The sequence below is a fragment of the Pristis pectinata genome, chromosome 8 (assembly GCF_009764475.1).
Source record: "Pristis pectinata isolate sPriPec2 chromosome 8, sPriPec2.1.pri, whole genome shotgun sequence".
Lineage (NCBI taxonomy): Eukaryota > Metazoa > Chordata > Chondrichthyes > Rhinopristiformes > Pristidae > Pristis > Pristis pectinata.
Window position 1 is genome coordinate 16,736,946 of NC_067412.1, and position 25,343 is coordinate 16,762,288.

The 25,343-nt window shown below is 40.4% G+C and overlaps 1 protein-coding gene across 1 annotated transcript in view; it reads right to left on the reverse strand.

Annotated features, from left to right (window-relative positions):
- The window catches only part of ercc4 (excision repair cross-complementation group 4), a 32,538-nt gene extending 22,825 nt beyond the window's left edge, over positions 1-9,713 (reverse strand). The window contains exons 1-3 of the mRNA XM_052022376.1: positions 9,017-9,713; positions 2,636-2,816; positions 1,630-1,825 (exon numbers count right to left, since the gene is read on the reverse strand). Of these exons, the coding sequence (XP_051878336.1) occupies positions 1,630-1,825; positions 2,636-2,816; positions 9,017-9,190 (551 nt within the window). The 5' untranslated portion in view covers positions 9,191-9,713. The remainder of the gene's footprint in view (positions 1-1,629; positions 1,826-2,635; positions 2,817-9,016) is intronic.
- Between the last annotated feature and the right edge of the window lie 15,630 nt (positions 9,714-25,343).

Sequence of the window (25,343 nt, forward strand, 5' to 3'; positions counted from 1 at the left end):
CAAAGTTTGAGGTTTGGGGCCAATATTGTTGCCTGAACTTTCATCCACATGACATGTTAAAGCATGGAGGCTCTCAGGCATCTTCACTGAGCTCAAATGGTGCACAAGGCTCATTTGACGGCACTTGCACAAAACTGCAAGGCTGGTGGAAACAGCAAGCAGGTCTTAAACAAAGAGCTGAGGCCTGTTTCAGCAATAGTTAAGGAGCACCGCCCTGCCAGTTCTGCTGTTGAAGATCCTGTGCATCCGTCTTCCTCTAGTTAGGTGTTAGTAATTTCTCTCATCCCACAGAGCTTCCAAAGTCCTGATGGTATCACTCCTCCATCTGCAAAGTTTGAACCCCACCCATTCCAATCCCCCATTATCCACCCTAACACACCAACCTTCTTTAATGATCTGCCTTACCCCAAGAACATCTATCACTTCTCCTGCCATCCTCTCTCTATCCCAACCTCCAGAATCCTCTGTCCAAATCCACTCTTTGTCTATTCTCCACTATCCTCCAGTCCCTCCCAATATGCTGCTATCATCCGTTCTAATCCTCTCCATAAAAATGTCCACTCACCACCTGCGTAATACATCTTTTGCAGATATAATCTCTATAATGGCAGGAGCTCACTGGGACAGGTTTATTCCAAAATTCTGGACCTGGCGCATGAGAGAAGAATAAAGCTTTCTCTTCAGGAGAACTCCACCTGGGCTGCCATTGGCCAAAGCATGCCTGATCTAATGCATCAGGTAAACAGGGCTGCACTACTGCTTTGCCGCTCCAGGAATCTGCATTCGATCCTGACCTCTGGTCCTGTCAGTGTGGAGTCTGCATGTTCTCTCCTTGACTGTGTGGGTTTTCCTAGGGTGCTCCAGTTTCCTTCCATATCTCAAAGATGCATTGGTAGGTTAATTGGCTATTGCAAGTTACCCTTTAATGTAGGCATGCAGCATAAAAATTTAAAGAATGGGGAGTTGAAGAGTACATGGGAAAAGAATAAGTCACAGGGAAATGGTCGCGATATGAGTGCTCTGCTGGAAGCCAGTTTGGACCTCACAGGCTAGATGGCCTCTTTCCATGTTGTAATATGCGAGTAAACAAAAATACTTGGCTACTAATGTACTAACTACTCTTCAAGGAAGCTGAGCCATGTCTAGTTCTAATACATGTTCTGACAGTACATTAGATTTCTGGGATGCTTCAGTTTCAAGTGGACTTGCATATACCTTCAATATTTGTACTTTGCCTTGAATGGTTTTTATGAAATTTCTATAGATGTGTTGGCTTTAGATTCAGTAGCTTCACAGTGGGACACAAGTATGTGATCTATAATTCTGGTACAAAATATTGGCATTAGGCACTTATATTAAATGAAGAGACTTCATTTGTTTATCTCTTAAAACAGTAGAGAACTGCACTCAACAGATAAACTAAAATCCTTTTGAAACTTGCTTTCTTAGTTGGATGGAATGACCAAAATGAATTGGCACTTGAACAAAAGAAAATACTGTTCTATGCACATGGAGCCCAAAGAACTCCACACATTGGCAAATTAACAAGTGTAAGAGGATTTTGAGAGGGGAACTTCATTTCTGTCAACTGGTGATACAGGTTATGATATTTTCCCATACAGCGCCTACCTAGGCCAGAGGTACAGTTTACGAACAAACAAGTTTCGCATCACTCGTTCCACTCGACAGAATCCGAGATTAAAGGCCACTGCATCGTCCGTGAAAGCCTTGATAAAACCCTGTTTGTTCTTCTGCCGATAAAGCCGAAGAATAAATGCTTCCTGACATGAATCAATGATTTTGTGAGCTCTGTATACCAAAATACCTGCAGAGACATAAAACATTCCAGCACTCAGTGTTCATTGGAGCCATTAATTTAACTAGGTCAGGTCCAGACAACTAGAGAGTGTACAGCAAATATTATGAATTTTTCTAAAACAGAGACCCAACTCTATAAATCATACAATACAGTCACCTAGAATTTAATAAAATTGCTCTAACTGGGATTACAGAGACTTACATTCTCAGTTATGAAAACTGACACCATCAATATCATTGGAGGAGGGTAGTAGGATTTTCACCGTTTCTGGTGATTGCAGGCTGATCAATCCTCTCTGAGTATCAACAACCAAAGACTTGTGGCAGTGCATCCACTTACTCACCCCAGGGCAAGCAAGCTGCCTCTCATCCTACACCTAATACACTTGTTTAAATAAAGAGACTGCACACAAGATGGCATTTCTAGTGCTTTACAGGCAAAAGTATTTCAAAAATATTGAACTTTGATTATAGACACTGAAGCCAAATATATATACACATGAAATAAATTTATCATAGGAAGATATTGCAAAACCTCAAGTCCTCTGGTAAATGCATTTTATATCAAAGGAAAGTGGACATAAGTGAAATATTTCCAATACTGATCTTCTCATACGACTTCAGGAGAAGTTGCATTATATTTTTAAACCTCTAGATTCCACAAGTAAACAAAATAGCTTAAAATTAAGGTCTCTGATCAATACCATCATCTTTCTCAGTGCAAGGACTGGCCATTCATCTTGCAGTGCCTCCTGACATCAAGGCATGGAAAAAATAAGCAATTTCTTTGGGGAGAAAAAACTTATAAATCACTCACCTGTAATTAAATTAGAAGGAATACGATCTGTTAAAAAATCAACAACCAGAATCCGGCTAGTCACAAATAAGACTCCACCTTCCGTGTATACTGCATAACGCTCATGGCTTGGAATTTCATTAGTAATAATACGAGGAAGATGGGGCACTCCTTCAGACCGTAACTGCTCAATAAAATATTGCTGAAACAAGGAAAAAAAAAATCATTTAACATTTCAAACTTCTTTCTGTCTTTGAAATAACTTTCTCTTCTGTGTATAGGGCAGTTAAATTGCAATTACAACACATAACTCATTGAAAAAACCTTCTTTACCTGTCCTACTTAGTTTAGTTTAATGTTTTGTGTTGCACATCCCCAGGTCCTTCTGTGGCTGCAACACTGAATATTTCCACCAGGTGATAGGTAGATGCAGGTAAAAGATAGTGATAGGCAAGTGCGGGGCAGGAGGGAGAGCAGATATACCGGGGGAATAGGTCAAAGGCAAGGAGACGAAGGAAAAAAAGGTAGGAAAAAAAAGAGAGAGGCTAGGAAAGAGAAGAAGAGAAGAAGCATGGTGGGGGTGGGGATTACTTAAAGTGGGAGAATTCAATGTTCATGCCATTAGGCTGCAAGGTTCCAGGATGGAAAATGAGGTGCTGTTCCTCCAGTTTGCATTTAGAATTCTCCTGGCAGTGGAGGAGGCCGGGGACTGACATATCAGTGATGGAGTGGGAGGGGGAGATGAAGTGACTGGCAACAGGGAGATGCAGATCATGGTTATGGACAGAGCGCAGGTGTTCTGTGAAATGGTCACCTAGTCTGCGTTTGGTCTCACCAATGTAGAGGAGGCCACACTTGGAGCACCGAATGCAGTAGATGGTATTAAAGGAGATTCAGGAGAATCTCTGTCTCATCTGAAAAGACTGTTTGGGTCCCTGGACAGAGGTGATGTAGGGGCAGGTTTTGCACCTATGGCAGGGCAGTGGAAAGTTCCCAGCTTGGGAGTGGGATGGGGGGGGGGGGGGGGGGTGGTGGTGGTGAGGAGCAAACTAGGGAGTCGCAGAGAAAGCGGTCCCTGCTGCAACAAACAATGGTGGATTTAAAAAAAAAATTTAGTGGGGGAAAATTTTGTAGTGTCCTGATGGGATAGCTGAAAGCCCACGCCTTCAGCGTTGGGTAGGAGCTTACTATATATTCTTAGTTATTTACACATTGGTTCAAGTCATGAATGTTTGCATGGTTAATTAAAACAATGTTGACCAATACATTAACTACCCAAGGTTTATCAGGAATCAGTGTACTGTAATTCTAATTAATAGTTTAAAAGTACAAGTAACAATTATCTTAATTGGGCATGTGATCAATGAGGAAATAAAGACACAAATCAGACATAACTTTTGGAGTGTAAATTCAAGGTTGTGCATAGCAAGTATTGAAATGTGATCAATAGGTAGTCGTCCTCATGGATCAACTCATATGGGGTATCCTCAGAGATGTACTTCAATGCTAAAGTGTTTTGCAATTATTTTAATTCAAAAATAATCCTGGTATATAGACATCAATTCTCTATTCTCTTCTCCAAATACTGTTTATCTAACTTAGCATTGCCATTATTTTAATAGGTCTTTGAAGGAAAATCATATTTCTCATTAGGGATTTTTTTCATCTTTATACTCATAATTAAAAGCATCTGCATAATAAAACTATCATGCTCTTTGAATATTGCAATGATAAATTATAAAAATAACAGGGATTTCTTCCCATCCTGAGTGAATACTTAAAGAATAATTATGGAACATAGGAACAAGAGAAGGCCCTCAAGTCTGTGCTACCATTCAATGAAATTATGACTGATCTATGGCCCATCTATTAATTCAACATCTTCCACCTTTTAAATTGTAAGTGTATTTGCTAACTTAGTTCCCAAAAAACCTGACTATAATTTTTAGGCTATATTCTTAGATCGTCCAGCAGAAATGGTTTGTCTCCACCTGTCCACTGATTTGCTTGAACATCTTGAAAACTGTTAACAAATCTTCCAATAATCTTCTAAATTTCAGTGCACAATCCTAGTTGGTATAATCTTACCTCATAAATAAATCCTTAGAGTTCAAATAGGATTCCAGTAAACTTAAAATGCACTTACTGTGAGATCAATGTGTCTTTTGGAAGCTGCAATGCCCAATACTCTTCTGGTAACTGGGGTTGAGTCTAGTTTCAGAATGACTTTTTATATCTTGTATTCTAATCTACTTGCTGATTCTAGGACATATCTAAAGACCAGCATTCTATTAGCCTTTTTGATTATTGTCTGTACCTGTCCGTGACCTGTGCACATTAACTCCTCTGGACTTCAACTGCTTCTAGCACTTCACATTTAGAAAATACTCCAAACTATCTGATCACATATTTGTCAGAATACTGTTTTGCAATCTTTTTATTGGAATTTACCCCTTTCACTTCATCTGTTAATGTCTTCTAACTACTCAGGCAGACAGGTGATTCTTTTCAGTCATCTATGTAGTTAATAGATCAATAACAGAGACAGTGAATAATTGAAGGCACAGTGCAGTTCTGTGAGATATTCCTCATCTCACTCTGCCAGAGTACCTGCACATTGTCATCTGCGGCTCAAGCAGTGTGTAGGGCTAATCTTCACAATTCAACTTTAGCCAACAGTCTCAAGTGAGGGGCTTCACAGAATAACTTCTGGTTGCCCATTAAAATAACGCTCAAAAATATCCACTACTTTAATCATCTTTTCAAAAAATATTCATATCAGATTCTCCAGGAAGGTTCCTACCCTTCCCAAATCCTCTCAAGCTCTCTTTGATCAGTTGAAAACTGATATTCAATTATCAGCTCTTAATTGCAGATTCAAATAATTTATCAACAGATGTTAGGCCTTCTAGTGTGTAGCTCTCTGGTTTCCCTCTCTTACTATTCCTAGACTGCAAAATGTTCTCCAGTTTTTCCAATCCAAAAGGAACATTGAAGACTGAAGTTTCAGCATCTGCAATATTCTCACCAACTTTCTTTAAAATGCTGGGATTAAAACTATCTGGTCTCAGGAATTTGTTACTCCTCAGTGTCATTTTCTTTATTACTGTTAATTTGATTCTCCAGCAGAATAGACCTGGTAAATGAACATCTATTCCCTCTCTATTTTTCTCCAGATGTTAGTGTCATTACTTTAATTTGGTCTTTGAAGGAGAATCATATTTCCCAATAGGGTTCCGTGTGTCCTTGATGCATTACTAGTTTCCTTCAGATATCAGACAATGTATCTTCTTATGCTTCTGCGAACACTGATTAAAAAAGTAATTATTTAATGTCTGCCGTTTCCTTATTTATAATATCACATTATCAATTATCAAAGTGGTGCACAAGCTTAATAGTACAAGCTTAATTATAAAAGTTTGTGCATTGGCATTGCAAACTCTGAGCAAAATTATCACAAAAACATTCAATACTAGATCAGTGTTGGGATCCATTTCTGATTTGTCATCATTTGTCTCTCTGCACCTTTCCCATCAGGTAGGATATGTAGATTTTTATCTTGAGGAGGGTGGGTGGTGTAGCTGATGGGAATGTGTGGTGGAAAGTTACAGGAAAAATTAAAGAGGGAATGGAACCACTCGGAGTTGCCATAGACTCACAGGACTCAAGTGGCTTAGAGTCCTAGAGTAATACAGCACGGAAACAGGCCCTTCAGCACAACTGGTCCATGCTGACTACAGCAACCTCCCTGCAAGTCCCAGTTGCCCACATTCAGCCCATAACCCTCCAAGCCCTTCCCCTTCCCATATACCGATCCAAATGCTTTTAAATGTCACAACTGTACCCTCCTCAACCACTTTCTTTGGCAGCTCATTCCAGGTACTCAGTACCCTCAGTGTAAAGAAGTTACCTCTCAGGTCTCTTTTAAATCTCGTCTCTTATCTAGTATCTGTGCCCTCTAGTTTTGGACTCCCCAACCCTGGGGAAAAGACTACGACCATTCACCTTATCCATACCCCTCATGATTTTCTAAACTTATACGAGGTCACCCCTCATTCTCTTACAATCCAAGGAATAAAGATCCAGCGTGGCCAACCTCTCCCTATAACTCGGGCCCTCTTGTCCGAGCAGCATCCTCGTAAATCTCTTCTGCATCCTCTCCAGCTTGACAATGTCTTTCCTATAACAGGGTAACCAAAACTGTACACAATACTCCAAGTGCACCCTCACCAATGACTTATATCACTGCAACCTAATGTCCCTACTCCTAAACTCAATGCCCTGACTGATGAAGGCCAGCATGCTAAACACCTCTTCACCACCCCATCTACTTGCACAGTCACTTTCAGCAAACCATGCACTTGTACTCCCAGGTCCCTCTGTTCCACAAACGCTCGTCAGTGCCCTGCCATTCACTGTACAAGTCCTACTCAGGTTTGACTGTCCAAAATGCATCACCTCACACTTATCCAAGTTGAAATCCATTTGCCATTACTCAGCTCATCTCCCTAACTGATCAAGACCTCTTTGCAATTCATTGTAACCTGCTTCACGATCAATAAGATCCCCTAATTTAGTATCATCAGCAAATGTGCTAATCGTGCCATGTACATTCGTATCCAAATCATTTATATACATAATGAATAACAGAGGTCCCAACACTGACCCCAGGGCACCCCATTAGTCACAGGCCTCCAGTTGGAGAATCGACCATCGCCCTCTGCTTCCTATCATTGAGCCAATTCTGAATCCACCTCACAAGCTCCCCTTGAATCCCATGTGACCTGACCTTCCAGATCAGGAACGGGATCCAGACCATACGGGACCTTGTTGAAGGCCTTACTAAAGTCCATACAGACAACATCCACAGCCCTACCTTCATCTATCCCCTTAGTTACCTCTCTGAAAAACTCCAAAAGATTTGTCAGACATTACCTCCCACGCACAAAACCATGCTAACTATTCCTGATCAGGCACTGACTATCCAAGCGATGGTAGATCTTGTTGCTCAGAATTCCCTCCAGTAACTTCCCTACAACTGAAGTCAGACTCACTGGCCTGTAGTTCCCTGGCCTGTCCTTGCTACTCTTCTTGAACAATGGAACAACATTGGCCACACTCCAGTCTTCTGGAATTTCACTAGTGACTAACAAACAAACCGAATATCTCCACAAGGGCCTCCGTGATTTCTTCCCTGGCCTTCCATAAGGTCCGTGGTCGCACTTGGTCAGGCCCTGGGGATTTGCCCACTTAATGCGCTTCAAGGCTGAAAATACCTCCTTCTTCGTAATAAGTGTATGATCCAAGACCTCACTACTTATTACTCTAATTTCTTTGGCATCCATAATATTCTCCTTAGTAAACACAAAGGAGAAATAGACATTAAAAATCTTGGCCATCTCCTGCGGCTCCATACATAGGCGGTCCTGATGGTCTTTAAGAGGACCTAGTCTCTCTCTAGTCACCCTTTTACTGTTAATATAACTGAAGAACCTCTTGGGATAATTTTTAACCCTGCCTGCCAAATCCATTTCATACACTCCCTTTGCCCTTCTGATTTTCCTATTAAGCCTGGTCTTAAACTGTTTATATTTGTTGAGGGATTCATTCGTACCCAGCTGCCTAGATGTATAAATCTTGAAGCTGCTCAGTTACTGTAACTTAATTGTGTCTTGCTGGAACACCCAATAGTGAAATACTTGAAACACACATTGTGTTTAGCTATTAGATATCCACTAAATACACCAAAAAAATTGAGAGTCGTCAATTCAAGTATAAATGAATGTTTAACCCTTACAAATGAAAACTCATCAACCTTAAATGCTGCAACAATCTCCAGATTCCAGCATCTGCAGACGCTTAAATGACAAGTATGCTTTTCCCCATAGATGCTGCCTCATTAATTGAATGTATTACAGCATCTACAGTACTTTCGAAGGCACAACTGATTGCAACCCTCTCCAAAAGAACTTAGTTGCAACAGCCTCCAAAAATAGTTGTAACCGCTTCCCCCTAAAAGCGGATTGGACGGTTGCAGATCTCTCAGCACACCTGCTCTCCACACCACATGCACTCGATGCTCCTCCCCTTTCCCTCACTGGCTGTCTCCCCTCTCCTCTCTCAGTCCAGGTGAAGGGTCTCAACCCGAAACGACGATCGTCCACCTCCCTCCACAGGCGCTGCCCGACCCCCTGAGTTCCTTCAGCATTTTGTTTTCTTGCTCCAGATTGCAGCATCTGTCAACACTAACAAATGGATGTAATGGTGCGACCGGATCTGCTGGTGGGTCGGCAACAACTTCAGGCAGCAGTGACGGATGCATGGCGAGCGAGGGTGCAAGGAACGGCACCGAAAGTTGGTCCCATTCCGACTGACAGGCCGCCGCCCCGACCCTCCATTTACCTCTTCCGCCACGTTCGTGTTCAGCACAAGCACCAGGTTCCCCGGGTCACAGTACAACTTGAGGAAGTTCAGCAGAATCCTGTCCACACCCAATCCCTTTGCCGTGATGACGAGCCCATCTTCGTGGAATAAATCTAAAAAGATCTGGTTCTCGTGTTCCAAGAGAGGAGCCATAACGCCGGCAACTCTCTCTCCTGCCGAGGAGTTTTGAATCCGACGGCACAGGGACCTCTCGGTGCATTGCACCAGCTGACCTCCACCGCCATCGCCAACTGCTGGCTACATAATATATCTACTCCTTACTTCAGATACAAATTGGAAGACATAAGAGAGACTGTAGATGCCGCGAATCTGCAGCAACGCACACGAGATGCTGGAGGAACTGCCTGACTTGCTGAGTTCCTCCAGCATCTCGTGTGCGTTACCAATTGGAAGAATAAGGTCCCCAAAACCCAGAACTAAGGAAGGATGAAGCTTTATACCCTCGACACTGCTACCAGAGAGAAATACCAGGGAGGTATTTCAAGCGTGCTTTCACTTTCTTTGAAAGTTTCTGCTTATCCATTATATGGGGAAACAAAGGCTGTTTGAAAGTTGAGAATCACACAGTCATGGAAGGAAGAACCAGTTTGCTTTCCAATGTATGTGGGAAAGCAGGACATCACAAAGACAGTTCAACTGGAACAGAGAAGCTGCATTAGAGATCCTCCAGAATTATGTACAACCAGAGTTGGCATATCATGTGTGAGAAGCTTTATCAGCAAGATTAAAGTCATCCAATCATCTGCCTCTGCTATTTCTCTTTGCCACCAAGTGATGAACCCTTGGCGAAATGTGCTACCTTTATCTGACTACAACTCATTTGCAGTGTGCACTTCCATGGGTATCACAAGTATACTTCCTCCCTCGATTGTATTTAGTCTATTGATATGTCTTTCCACAGAGGTAACTCTGAGAAGTCTTCCTTTTTCCTTAATTGTGGCTTACCTTCTACTGTAGTTGCCAGAGCCTTGACCACATTCCATCTATTTCCCCCACCTCTGATCTCAACACATCTCCCAAATAGAGCAAGAATCAGGTTCCCAGGTCGTCGTCTTCTACCCCACCAGCCTCCGCATTTACTGGATTATCCTTCACTATTTCCACCACCTTCAATGATATTCCACTACCAGACACATCTTTTCCACCTCTCTCAGCATTCTGAAGGGACCATTCCCGTTGCAATCTGATCTGTTCTTCTGTCTTCACCAACCAATCTCCTTCTCACAGCACTTTCCTGTGCTGGCAATGCAACATCTCCTCTTTCACTTTGTCCCTTCCCACCATCTAGTACACAAACAGTCCTTCCAGGTGAAGCAGCAATTCACTTACACTTCTTCCAATCCAGTGTATTGCATTTGGTGCTCAGAATGTGGTCTCCTGTACATTGATAACCAAATACTGATTAGACGATGACTTTGCAAAATACCTGTATTTAGACCACAAGGGAGACCCTGCGCTTTTAGTTGCTTGTCACTTTATTTCTCCATCCCACTCACATTTTGATCTGTCTGTGGCCTCAACAAAGCCCAACATAAGCTTGAGGTAAAGCACCACATCTTCTGACTAGGCAGTCATTGGGTCAATTTTGAATTCAACAGTTTGCTTTTCCTGTTTGTATTGGATCTGACCAGTTCTGTTGTGCATTATCCAGGTGCAATATTAACTCCGTTTTTCTCTCTACAAAGACACTGCCTGACCTGCTGACCATTTCCGGCATTCTCCTTGTTTCAGGTTTCAGCAACAGTTTTGACCTGGGGGAGGAGTGAGATGTGAGACAAAGGACTATCTAGAGATTGGTTAGGATAGATCAGGTGATAAGAAACATGAGTACTGACCATTAGGGGGGAATTTTATTGAAACAAGGTGAGAATGGGACATGTATAATAAAGGAAATTGTTTTCCATGTTGCTTCATGCAAAGTGCATAATTTCACATTTGTCTGTGTTAAATTGCATTATCCATGAGTTTGCCCTTTCATGGCTATGTTCTATGAAGTCTACTATTATCATGCTTAGTATTAACTGTAAAATTGAAAAGCAAAAATCGTCACGTTTAATTCTAAAACAAAAACAAATGCAGTACTGTGGAGTGAGAAGCAGAGTTAATGTTTCAGATTGGTGACTTTCATCAATTTTAACCATATTGTGAAATGCTGTACCAGGCATAAATTTCAAAATTATAATCCCAGTACCCAAATTTGGCTCATTTATAAAAGCAAGAAAAACAATATTGCCAATACTGACATAGGAAGCCCTGATTACATACTTGTCCCAGCCATAAAAAAACCTGTTCACTGTCATTCTCTGTTTCCAATCCTATGGCCATTTATGGCCCCCTAATACCATAAGCTTCTATTTTCTTACTATTAGTCATGAGGTGCTTTATTCAAAATCTTTTGGAAGTTTACGTCATCTTTTGAATGTTTATATCATCTACTGTAGTGCCTTCATCAACCCAATGTGTTTCTTTGTCAAATGACTCAATTATATTAGCCAGACAAGACTTGCCATTAAGTGGTTTTCTCTTACTAACCAATGCTTATCTAACTGAGAATTAATTTTGTGCTCAACAATAGTCTCTATTCATTTTCCCACTACTAATCAAAATTGATTGCCAGGTTTATTCTCTTTCCCATTTTAGATAAGGATGCAAAATTTGCACTCCTCTGACAATGTTCATTATCCAAGATTATGGGTTAGGAAGGCTTTTCATCACACCCACTCCCCACACCATGTGAACCATATGATTGCCAGGAAAAGGTGAAAACAAAATAAACCCTCCCAAGCCTCCATGATAAATTAAAACCAAGAAAATTCTTGTCCAATCTATTTAGATGATTAAAATGGAATTAAAATTAGTATTCTCTGTGCATATATCAAATTGTTGCATGTGAATTAGAGAGCCTTCTTGGCAAAGAGTGAGTGGGATTCAGAACTATTACTTTAATAGACTCTCACCAATCAGGATCGAAAGGTTGCAATTAAAGATATGTGAACAACACAACACTCCGACAAGTCAAAACATTTTATGACTTTTCTAAGGTCTTTTAGGATAGACTAGAATATTGCTACAGCAAGACATAATTAAAATCTTCAGACAAGGTTGATTAGAAAACAATACCTCTCCCATACATTGCGGGTGTGTGATCTGAATTTTCAGAGAAGGTGGTTGATTTAAAGTGGGTGTGTTACTTTATCCTGGATTTAAATCTTAATTCTTCTCACAGAGGGTGCTGAATCTCTGGAATTCTCTACCCTGGAGGGTTGTGGAAATCTAATCATTGAGAGCATTTTTAAAAAAGTAGCTACATTTTTGAAAGATCACTGAATGGAGGGTATGGGGAACTGGCACAGAAGAAGACGAGGTCTGGAACAGATCAACCTTGGTCATACTGAGTCAGGATTGAGGGGCCAAGTGCCTATTCCTGCTCCTATTTTCTTACATTCTGAATCCCGTGATTTGTTTTCCAGACTCCTGCCCTAAGGTTAATGGAAGTTTGGTGACTATCTTGGAAAAACAATGCCATTTTGTTTGAGGTTTCTGAGGATTTTGTTAAAGCTAATGAGGGAAATGAGTGAGATCTTGTGAAAATTCTACGCTTTTGCTAATAGTAATTAAATGCCAACACAATGTTAATTACCCCAAAAAACCTGCTGAATAAACTCCTGTCTTTTTACAAACCATCAATGTAATTCAATTTATAAAACAAATCAAGGACCATTCTGTGATTTAACAGTTTTGTTATCTCAGATGAATTTCCAGAATTTCACAACTACAACACAAGATCAAGGCTCCTTCACACACTTCTAAGCTGTGCAAGGGAGTCTCGAATGAACTGTGGTGTTTTGATAGTCGATGAAGATGTATATTCACTGAAACTTCACAGTATTAAAGCAATCACTTTAATAAAAATGCACCCCAAACCTTTGACTATTGGAGAATTTAAGAATTAAGATGATATTATCAAGCTATTAGAAGCAAACTGACTAGATTTTTAATTAATTAATTAATTGAAATTTACAGACATATACTATAACAAGTGACTTTCTCATTATAACATTGTAGAAAGCAGCAGATGTCATTATTTCCTTCTACAGCGTACATTTAATTTTTAAACAACTTGGCTCAGTCTATAGAACCAGTTCAGGACCAGAGTATATATTATATCACAACGTTTTCTGACGTTCTTGTGGCCAGCTTCCCACCTTTCACCGTCTATAAATTTCAGTTCATCCAATGCCTTGTTGCCCCTATTCCAGCTCACATCAGGTCCTATATAACCCTGTGCCCACTGACCTACCTTGGCTCCCAATCCAGCAATGGGTCTCAGTTTTAAATTATGCATTCTTGGATTCAAATCCTTCCATGGTCTTACTCTTCCTCATTTGTGTGACCTTTTTCAGGCCTACTATCCTCTGAGATGACTGAGCACCTCCAAACACAGTCCCTTGACCATCCCTAATTTTATTCATTCCACCACTGTGATGTTAGAGTGTAAGCTCTGTAAATTCACCCTTAGCTCCTCACCCTCTCTACCTCCCTCTCCTCCATTGTTAGTCCTCAAAACCTCCTTTGACCACACTTTTGATCATCTGCCCTAATATCCTGTTACTTGGCTCTGTGTTAAATTTTGTCTGATAAACAACAAAATATTTTTACTCCATTAGAGGTGCTATATAAATACACTGTTGTCATTGTTGATAAAAAGGCTGCTACGATACAGTTGGTGATGAAATGGCAGCAGTTGAGACTGTCATTGCGGCTGTTAATTGACGAGCATAGGTCTCTGGGTGGCCATTGTCATACACAGCCTCTTCCGACAAAGCATTTGCTGTGAGTGAAACGGAGAAGAACTTACTTACATACAGAGTGAGATCATTGTAAATAAAATAGTTGCTCAATCTGAAGGAGGGCAGTGCTTTGAACAAACACATGAAGCAGAGACTACTTATGATTAATATTCTGTCGCTTTTACTGCTCCTCTATAATTTTCCCAACTCCAACCCAGCTCCCTCCCACACATTCACCTGTCTGCATGCAATGTGAACTCTTCTAATGAGCTTGGTTTTCATTGCCATTGCTCCTCTCCCACTTGTATGGGTTTGGTGGGGGTTGCAGCCCATCATTCATTGGAGGTGGAGGAGAAATCATTAAGAGCACTTGTATGGCATAAAACCTTTCTCCCATACATAGACTTGATTACAACTGGAGGGATTTTTCTTTAAAGAATGTGTCATTGACAACTGTTTGTAGTCTTATGGCAGGCATTGTGTGCTTCCAGGTTACCCTTTCTAGAAATGGAGCCCAATATTCAGATGCTAAAATAAAAAGAGGACAAGGGAAGCTAAATGAAAGGCAGAGGATATGTATTGACACCTGTGCCTTGAATTATCCTTACCACCGTTATGAGGACATTGAATTTCTTCCTGGCCTGTATTGCAATCTCAGGTAATGTCAGGTGGAACTGCCTAGTGGGATTTCCTTCCCTCTGTGGTCAACTTGCTGTATTTTATGCCCTTCACGTGCCAGCAACAGCCCCAGAGGTGCTGCTGAGCACGTGGAGGATTTTTCTGTGGCAGCTCCTGGTTCCGACATTGTGTGGCTCTCCTCAGTCTAGTACTCCTGAAGTAATGCTGTCCTTTAATTAGCGGCAGCCTTCTGGTGGTTACGTCAGAACTGTACTGCTTACCTTTTCAACTGAAGTAACTGCACCAGGAGTGGGATTATTGCCAAATGAGGGCCTCAGGAAGGAAATCATGGTGGGTTTGGCTGCAACTGTTGTTGGTGAGCATTAATCCCACTCTTTTGCCTGCTAAACCAGTAAAAATGGCAGGAGGTAAAAGTGGAAGATTGGTGGGTGTGGAATGCAGATCACAGTGTCACATTTTACTACTATAGTCATATAGAAAGTGAGTTTGAAACAAACAAAGCTCCAGAAAAATCAAGGCATCAACAGTACTCTTTTGTACAAAATCATTCACATCAACCTCATAAACTCTTCATGAATTAATCAGAAGCAGCTCTAATTTACAAGTCTCGTGTTCATTAGGTGGAAAATCAGGTATGTTGTTAGAAGCAAACCTAGCATAACATTCTGTAATTCACAACTAATTGTAATTGGCAGTACTTGCCTTCAAAATCGTTTAGGCAATAGGCAATGAAATTAACAGCTTAATTTATTTGATAATATCAGTAGTTCACTCTTTTGCTGCATTATTTCAAAACTTTGAAGCTCAGATATCTCAAGAAGTAGAAGCTATAAATTTTCAGAGGAAGCAACCATTATATGAGACTAATATCCTTCTTGTCTTCATCTCATTTGCTATATAGTTGCATCTTAATATAATTATTTTATGGATGAGATAAGAAACGTTTGAAAACTGTCTGAGGTGAGCTTGAGGAATTATACTCACAAGGGGATTGGGGAAAAGGGGCTTCTCTTCCATATATGTTGAACAGGACTAGGGGTGACTGGGGCCCCGGGGCCTGACGGAATATTCCCCAGGCTGCTCCGCGAGGCGAGGGAGGAGATTGCTGAGCCTTTGGCTAGGATCTTTGAGTCCTTGTTGTCCACAGGAATGGTACCAGAGGATTGGAGGGTGGCAAATGTTGTCCCCATATTCAATAAAGGTAGTAGGGATAGTCCAGGAAATTATAGACCAGTGAGCCTTACGTCTGTGGTGGGCAAGCTGTTGGAAAGGATTCTTAGAGATAGGATCTATGGGCATTTAGAGAATCATGGTCTGACCAGGGACAGCCAGCATGGCTTTGCGAAGGGCAGATCATGTCTCACAAGCCTGATAGTGTTCTTTGAGGAGGTGACCAGGCAGATTGATGAGGGTAGTGCAGTAGATGTGGTCTACATGGATTTTAGTAAGGTATTTGACAAGGTTCCACATGGTAGACTTCTTCAGAAGGTCAGAGGGCATGGGATCCAGGGAAGCTTGGCTGCGTGGATTCAGAATTGGCTTGCCTGTAGAAAGCAGAGGGTTGTGGTGGAGGGAGTGCATTCAGATTGGAAGGCTGTGACTAGTGGTGTCGCACAAGGGTCGGTTCTGGGACCTCTGCTTTTGTGATTTTTATTAATGACTTGGATGAGGGGGTAGAATGGTGTGTTGGCAAGTTTGCAGACGACACAAAGGTTGGTGGTGTTGTGGATAGTGTGGAGGATTGTCGAAGATTGCAGAGGGACATTGACAGGACGCAGAGCTGGGCTGAGAAGTGGCAGATGGAGTTCAATCCGGAGAAGTGTGAGGTGATACACTTTGGAAGGACAAACTCCAAGGCAGAGTACAAAGTTAATGGCAGGATTCTTGGTAGTGTGGAGGAGCAGAGGGATCTGGGGGTCCATATCCACAGATCCATGAAAGTTGCCTCATAGGTGGATAGGGTAGTTAAGAAAGGGGTGTTAGCTTTCATAAATCGAGGGATTGAGTTTAAGAGTCGCGAGGTAATGATGCAGCTCTATAAAACTCTGGTTAGACCACACTTAGAATATTGTGTCCAATTCCAGTCGCCTCAGTATAGGAAGGATGTGGAAGCGTTGGAAAGGGTGCAGAGGAGATTTACCAGGATGCTGCCTGGTTTAGGGAGTATGCATTATGAGGAGAGACTAAGGGAGCTAGGGCTTTACTCTTTGGAGAGGAGGAGGATGAGAGGAGACATGATAGAGGTATACAAAATATTAAGAGGAATAGACAGAGTGGACAGCCAGCGCCTCTTTCCAAGGGCACCAATGCTTGTATAAAGAGGGCATGGCTTTAAAGTAATGGGTGGGAAGTTCAAGGGAGATATCAGAGGAAGGTTTTTTACCCAGAGAGTGGTTGGGGCATGGAATGCGCTGGCTGGGGCGGTGGTGGAGGCAGGTACATCGGTCAAGTTCAAGGAATTACTAGATAGGCATATGGAGGAATTTAAAATAGAGGGATATTTGGGAGGAAGGGGTTAGATAGCCTTAGGTGAGGTTTAAAGGTCGGCACAACATTGTGGGCCAAAGGGCCTGTATTGTGCTGTACTGTTCTATGTTCTATAACAGGCAAACTGAATGCCATGTGGTACAGACCCATTCTGCTTCAACACGATTAAATTAGTTAATTAAAAATCATATCAGGAAATATTTCTTTCCAAGTTGTATTCAGCTAAAGCTAAATATGATGGCCCAAATTCTCATCTTCACTCCCTGATCAGTAATCAGGTGGAGAGGATCATCCACATAGAACTTACTCAGTTTCATGGGTTGAAGACTGGGTTTTAGAGTCATAGTCATAGAATTGTAAAGCATGAAACAGGCCATTTGGCCTAACTCATCCACGTTGACCAGTGGGCACCATTCTGTATTAAACCCATCTCCCAGCAGTTGTCTATGTCCAGGTGATTCAAGTGCTCATCGACACACTTCTTAAATGCAGTCAGTGACCCAGCAACCACTCTTTCAGGCAGTGCATTTCATGTACTTCCCACTCTCTGGGTGAAGAAGATCCCTTTAAATCTCTTCTCCCTTACCCTAAATCTACATCCTCTAGATTTATCTACCTTTGATACCATTTTTTTAACAATGAGTAGGCAAATCACTCTGCCAGATTACTGCTAAATCAATAGAGGTGTAAGCTACAGCAATATAAACCATTTCAAAACCAAAATCAGGTTTAGTACCACATTGATTTTAGAAGGAATATGTGCTATTTTCCATTTGGTTTCCAAGAAGGATAAAACAGAGGCCATCGCCAATGTGCCAAAGTCTGAAAATATAGCAGAGATAGAGGAGGTGCGTGATCCTTCCAAATTGTAGCTTAGATCATTGTTGGAAAAGAATATAAATGGATGTGGAGCAAGGTGCAACAAAGTATACATGAAGAATCTGGGAAAAGATTAACAAGTGACGCATAGCACAGAATTCATTAAAAGTTATGAAACAGATTGCAGGGAATGCAACTGCTAATATTCAGACCCCTGTGCAAACATGTCAAACATCTGTACTTTATTAACCACCAAAGCGATGGATTGCATGTAGCATGGCAGGCTGAATTGAAAGGAAAATCAAGAAAAGTTCAAAAGCAAATAATAGATGAAATCTTAAATAAAAGTGGAAAATGCTAGAAATGCTCAGTCAATCAGATTGCATGTGCGGAGGGAGAAATAGTTATTATTTCAGGTCAATGTCCTTTCATCAGTTCTAATTTTTCCTCTCTAAAGATGCTGCTTGAAGTGGAGACACAAGAGACTTACTGAGGTTTGGAAAAGTGCTAACTAAGGGGAGGAAGGAAGTGCCAGTCAGGATGGTGAGTTTAGAGGAGGAGATCAATCCTCAAGAAAGGGCAGAGAGATAAGACAAAATCCCAGCCATAGATAATTGGAATAGTCTGAACTGAGGTGGGTTGGTTTGTTGCAAGAAATCATCCTCCTTGTTCAACATATACTTGTCCAGGGGCTCACTCATTCTACACTGATGATGGATTTCAATAATGGCCCCAAAACGAACAGTTTTCTCTATCCCACCATTCTTAAATGATGGAGTATCATTATAGTTCTTCGATCCGAAAGCACAATTCTTGGATTTAGAGACATTTTGAAAATTACTGATTTCTTCCCCTCCTAATATGGTGTAGTGGAAAATATCAGGTTCCAGAAATTGTTTGCCAAAACAAGTATTATTTTCTTCATTGTTGGTATTTTTCACTTATATTAAATCCACTACATTTTTCTCTTGACTTTTTCCCTTATAGCCCTGGTATTTTAACCTCCTCCTGCATTGTGAAAATGGATACAAAATACTCATTTAACAAGTCTGCCATTTCCTTATTATCCATTATCACTTTGCCTGCAGCAGTCTTGTATTTCAGTTTACTGCTCTTTTATTTTTATTATATACAAGAAACTTCACAGTTAGCTTTAATAATCCTTGCAATTTTTTCATAAATCTTTATTGTGACTTTTTAAAAAATTGCTTTTATCACTGTTATTGGTTATTGTTGTTCTCTCATCCTGCCAGCATTCCACTATTTTATGTTAACTATTTTTGTAGCAAGTTACTGTCTCTTAACTTGTTGGTCTCGGTTGCTTAATGACGTGAGCAGGTCCTATGTTTATTTTTTAACATAAAGATATTTTAATTTATGTGTCTCTTTTTTGGATGTTTGGGTCCAGTAGTTTGATTGTTTTTTATTACTAAAAAATTGCTCTCTTTTCAAATAGCAATATACCATGGAACATAAACCTTATTTTAAGATATCTTATTTTATTCTTATCCTTAAAACAGTTATAATAGTTCTTTTTCCCTTCTTACTTTTAAGAATCTTAGTATCAGGTCTTCAAGCGAATTATTAGATGATATTCTGGTTGAATCTGAGAGCGATTGGCAGACCACTGTTATCCAGGTGTCCAGAGTACAGGCCTTAGCTGGGCTATAAGATCGTGTCAAAAAGCTCTTTCACATCAACTGTTTAACAAAAAGAACTTCTCCAGATTTACAAGGTGCCTTGTTTTTGGAGAAACAAATCAAGCAATTTTGAATCATTGAAAGCCTAAGCAATGCATTGAAATACAAAGAGATATCCACAGTCCAACATGTCCAGGTGTTAGTGTTTGTGCATCACTAAGCTGTAATACCTTAATTCAATGTCCTTGGAAGACGTAGTTCTGCCTAAAAGTTTCAACTGTAATCTACATCTTGAAGGTATACCCCACAAAGATAAGAATACATGTGTGTTAAAACTTGACTTGGGTAAATAGTAAACATAGAAAAGGTTGACAAGCAATATAGTGTGGCTATGCATATTTGAGCTGTCTATTGATCCACAGTGACTGGTTAAAGTGTATTCTTCTGGATCTGTTTCTAGATCATGCAACTAGTGTTAAACCTAGTTTCTGAAAACTGATTCTGAGATGGCTGGAGTGACATACGAAGAGAGATTTGGACGATTGGATTTATATTTGTTAGAGTTTAGAAGAACAAGAGGGGACCTCATTAACATTATAAAATCTTGACAGGGTGGACAGATCAGATGCAGGAAGCATGTTCCCAATGTTGGGGAAGTCCAGAACCAAGTATCACAGCCTAAGGATATACGGTAATCCATTTAGGAAAGATATGACGAGAAATTTCTTAACCAAAAGAGTGGTGAACCTATGGAATTCTATACCACAGAAGGCGGTTGAGGTCACATCATTAAATATATTCAAGAAGGAGTTAGACATAGTTCTATAGGCTGAAGAGTAATGTGGGGAGAAACAGGGTACTGAATTTGGATAATCAGCCATGGTTTATTGGTTTATTATTGTCACTTGCACTGAGGTACAGTGAAAAGCTTGTCTTACAAACCGATCGTACAGGTCAATTCATTACACAGTGCAGTTACATTGAGTTAGTACAGAGTGCATTGATGTAGTACAGGTAAAAACAATAACAGTACAGAGTAAAGCGTCACAGCTACAGAGAAAGTGCGGTGCAATAAGGTGCAAGGTCACAACAAAGTCACAACAAGGTAGATCATGTTCATATTGAATAGCAGAGGAGGCTCAGGTTTAAATGTACTACTACAACTACAATCATTTTCAGTTTCTAGGCTTTTATGTTTAGTTGTTATTTGCATGCCTGTGGGCGCCCTGAATTACCACACAGAATGACTTTACATTTAGCCATCCATTTTGCCACTAATTCAATGAAAGCCAGGGACTGACCTATCACTTGACCACAGAACCAATCTTGTGTCTCCACACCAATTTTTTTCTTCACTTCGTTACTCCCATCACTTCCTCCAGACTTAGAAAAATAGAACAGAAATTAATAATTCCCTTTGAAGCTTTATAAAAGCCAAGGCAAAATTTGTTACCACTTAGATATAAGTGGTATCAAATTTGTGGCACTGGGCAGATTTTGCACTTTCACTGTTTGGTCCATTTGCTACACAAAGGCAGAACCATGCCCACAGCTATGAATAGTTAGTCAAATGAGCTGCATTCAGATAATTGCAAACAGTCAGCAAATTACACTCTTGGTTAGGTTTGCAGCCAAAGCCTTAACATTGCCTCAGACGAAAATTGGCTCCCTAATTTTACTTTGATTCTCAATGAGCAACATTCAAGAAACTAAACACAAAACATGAAGTAAAGCCTTTAATATAATTATTGCCTATTTTGATAAGGTCACTAGGCAACTAAGTACGAGATTAGAGACTGAACTTTTTTTTTGAAATAACAAGTGTACAAAATATTCACTCTTGTTCCAGTTCTTCTGTCTGGCTCGAGTTAGTCACACCAGGGAGGATGCAGGGAAGTTAAGAATGTACATTGAGGTTTGAGAGCCAGTTGTTTTTTTTCTCAGCTTGCCAGGTGAATTGCTTTGGCTTCTCCATCGTAGGCAAGTAAAGGGCAGGAATTTGCGACATGAGTTATTGGATAAATACACAATTTAGGGAGTCCTCAATAAACACATGCATCTTCTGTGTCCTTTATGAATGTGGTACAATACTTACTGACTTTGTTATGGTTACACCCTGCCACATGGTTACTTGCAGTATATATTTTAATCTGCTGTTATGGCTTTGTTATCAGCAGGCTGCTGGCATTTTAATGGGTTCAAAGAACAGAAGATATTTTTCTTCTCCGTTTAAGTTCTCATCTGCATCTCTTTTCAGTCAGAACCCAGTCACTCACATTGGCCTTTGTAAGTGTTTGGAGTGTTGTGGTTCTCTTTCCCAGATTTAGCATTATTACGTTCACTATGCAGCTGCACAAAGACCTGATGCAAACTGGTGAAAATTGAGACTTCACACATATTCTTATTATTATAAGATCAGCTCGAGAATTTGTAAGTGCAAATTTAACAGGAGGCTTTCTAGGAATGTGTTCTGTTGGCACTGGTGTGCAGACTATGCAAAGACTGCTGCTTGTCTAATGCAATAAGAGTAATCTCAAGTTTATGTTAAATATGAATAGTCATATTTATGGCCAAAGATTATTGTTCCTACAATAGTATAATGGAATAAATGTTGCCTTAAATCTGTTAAATTTTGTACTACAAATTTAACAAGAAATGAATGCTCCTTCTGATATCATCTAATTTAAATATGCTGCATGTTATGGAATAAACCATGAAAAGTTTTGGTACATTCCCTGGATAAATGAGCTAAATTGGGGTAGAAGGAGCGTTACAGCTGACTGCACTGTTTGTGGGATAGATAGCTACTAACGCAGCCAGGTTCATTTACCTGACTGCAGCAAGCAAGCATGTTTTTTGGTGCCAATCCACGATAGGATGATACTTGGTCTCCTAGGATTTCTTCCTGTTGTACTATTTTCTGTGGGACATGGAATACCAGGGATCTTCTGTCTATTTCCTTCGCATCAACTGACATTTACAAGGAAGGCTCCATGCCATCCTGATAAAACTGCCCTTTACACCCTCTGTGGGTCTCAGTGGCCTAACTGCTGCAAGAGCTGAAGAAAAAGATTCCAAAGCTTTTCTACAGAGAGCTAATTAACTGCAGAACAAAAGAAAACACATTTACTTGAAGCAATGCCTCATTAAGACCCTTGAGATCTTCTATCAGAGGTGCCTGCATTGAATCCTGGAGATCAAATAGAAGTACAACTGGATCAACACGGGCGTCCTCCATTAAGCTGCATCCACCAACTCGAGGAATACACTCCGTTGGGTAGGCCACTACATTCCAATGTGAATAAAAGAATAACTCGTTTCCATTTTGTGCCATTCTTCACTCTTTATCAGTGTAGTTTCGCTTCCTGCATCCTTCCCACTACCAGATCCAACTGCAATGCAGTGCCCCTTTTAAGAAATGCATGCTGGCTTTGACTGGGCAAGCTAGCTTTAACTCACAACAATAACATCTTGCAGATACATATAACCCATGAGCAGTGAAGTTGGTGCAGGCTGGATACAGATATCTAAATCTAGTTGGCATTGCTAAAAACAGGCTGGATCAATTGTGCTCTCCAAGTCCCACTTCCAATAACGAGACTATTCAATTTAATCCTCAATATCTGTTTATGGCTTATCCAGACTGGAAATAATGAGTTGCTTTTGAACTAAGAGAATTCCATTTATCCCTTGAAGCTTGAGAAGATTAAAAGCAGAGCATAATTATAACCTACCCAACAGAAAAGATGTAGATCAGATGAAATTATGTATTGAATTAACCTATATTGTAGCAACAAGTATTAAGCAATCACACAAGTCAATCACTAAGTACCCCTATCAATCATCATAGATTAGCATTCACTTTTAGGAAAATTGGGAACAACTGTCGTATACTACATATCTGCTTATGAACTTTGCAAAAGGTTTTCTTTCATGTGTGAATGATCTAAAAGCAATTTGGTTTCCATCTGAATAAGATTTTCTGGTTTTAGCCATTGCATGAGTCTCCTAGGTCTTCCAGCAAAGAACATGATAATTTTTATTTATTTGATTAAGTTTTCAGAATAATTCATCAAAGTTGAAATTTATCAATCATCCATTGCATATGGAAAGCTCTGTAACCACCAACTCGACTGAGGGGAGGACATTTTATATTTCAAAGCATACCTGGCAACTCTGAGTGAGGGAGCAATTCCTGAGTCAAAGAAACTCAACAAATGTAGCCTGGTAATACCTAGAAATTGAATCATGGAACACCATGATTTGTGGGGCATACAATCCAATTCCAGGGAAAAAGAATGTTAATGAAAATCAGGGAATGGCTGTTTAGATTGTGATTTTCAATCCCAAATCCTTTGTGATTCTGATGCAAAGCACACATTCCTCTGTGCCTTTTGTACTATTGAATTTCATGGGCCCGCAATTCTGCAAACATTCCAAGTGCTTCTGCAGAGTTACTTTAATTATAGCTTCTCTCGAAGCAGATATTGAATACTCTTCTCTTGACTTGGTTAATCAGCTTGCATTGTGTGATACATCATTTTACAATTTGCACTTTGCAAATGTTGGTTTTCTTTCTCTTTGTTATTGCCTTCATGTGTTGTTTTGGTTTTCTTTCTGTCTCTTATTATGAGAAGCTGTGAGCTACAGAGGCAGAACCAGAGCAGCAACTCCAAGCATTTGCCTTTAATTAAGGTAAATGGACTGTGTCAAACATGCAGGATACAACCACTTGGTTTATTCATAGAAATGCTGATATTTGTCCCATGTTGTTATTACTGTTATTAAAGTCCATGGCCAATCTGCATGCTCCATGAACTGAACATTAATTCAGTAATCTGTACTTGGCATTCGCCCAAGTCCTAACATTCAATATCAGGCAAAAAATAAAGAACAATTTACAGTTCATCTGCTTTTTAGATATGGGAATCTATAATTGACATTTGATGTGATTGTGCAAACATTTAATGGGAGTAACTCTGACTTTCTAATTCTGATAAATGTTGCAATTGGTTAAGCTATCAATTAAGCACAATTGCCCAAATTCACAACTTCCCAGCACCCTCACTTGGCATTATTCTGCTGTGTTAACACTAGCAAACATTTATATATTTCAAATTGGTTAAGACTTCTATTAAAGCAGCAGATAGAGAATGTCAGACCATGACATTGAACACTTTCTGTGCTGGGGTGAACTTATTTTTCTCCAGCATGTGCCTTTAGCTGCGAATTGTGCCTGTAGCACAGTTTTCCTTTCCCATGGTGATGGTTCTGTTGTTACCTATATCTCACCCATAAGACCCTCTTCTACACAGGCGGTCCCTTGGGGTCAAGGATAATTTCCTTCTGCACCAGGTCTCTGGGGTCTGATTAGCCAATGAGGCCTCAGACTTGGACACAGGTGGGGCAGGAGGTGCTTATCAAGAAGGTAGCTTTGGAGGTGGTGAGCTTATTCTGACGTTGAAGAGGGTGCCCAGGAGATTCACCGGGATGTTGTCTGCCATGGTACATTTCAGCTATGACAAGAAAGTGGACAGGCTGGGTTTGTTTTCCTTGGAGCAGAAGAGGGTAAGGGGTACCTGATAGAGGGACACAAAATTATGTGAGGCATAGATAGTGTAGATTATAAAAAACTTCTCCCCATGACAAAGGTGTCTAAGACCAGAGGGCATAGGTTTAAGGTGAGGAGTAAGAGGTTTACAAGGAATTTGAGGAATTTTTTTTCCACACAGAGGGTGGTTGTAATCTAGAATGCACTGCTGGAGAATATGGTGGAGGCAAGTATTCTCACATTTAAGAAACATCTGTCATGCACTCTAATCACCAGGGCCTAGCAGACTGCAGAACAAGTGTTGGTAAATGGGATTACCATAGATGAGTATTTGATGGTTGCCATGGAGGTGATGGGCC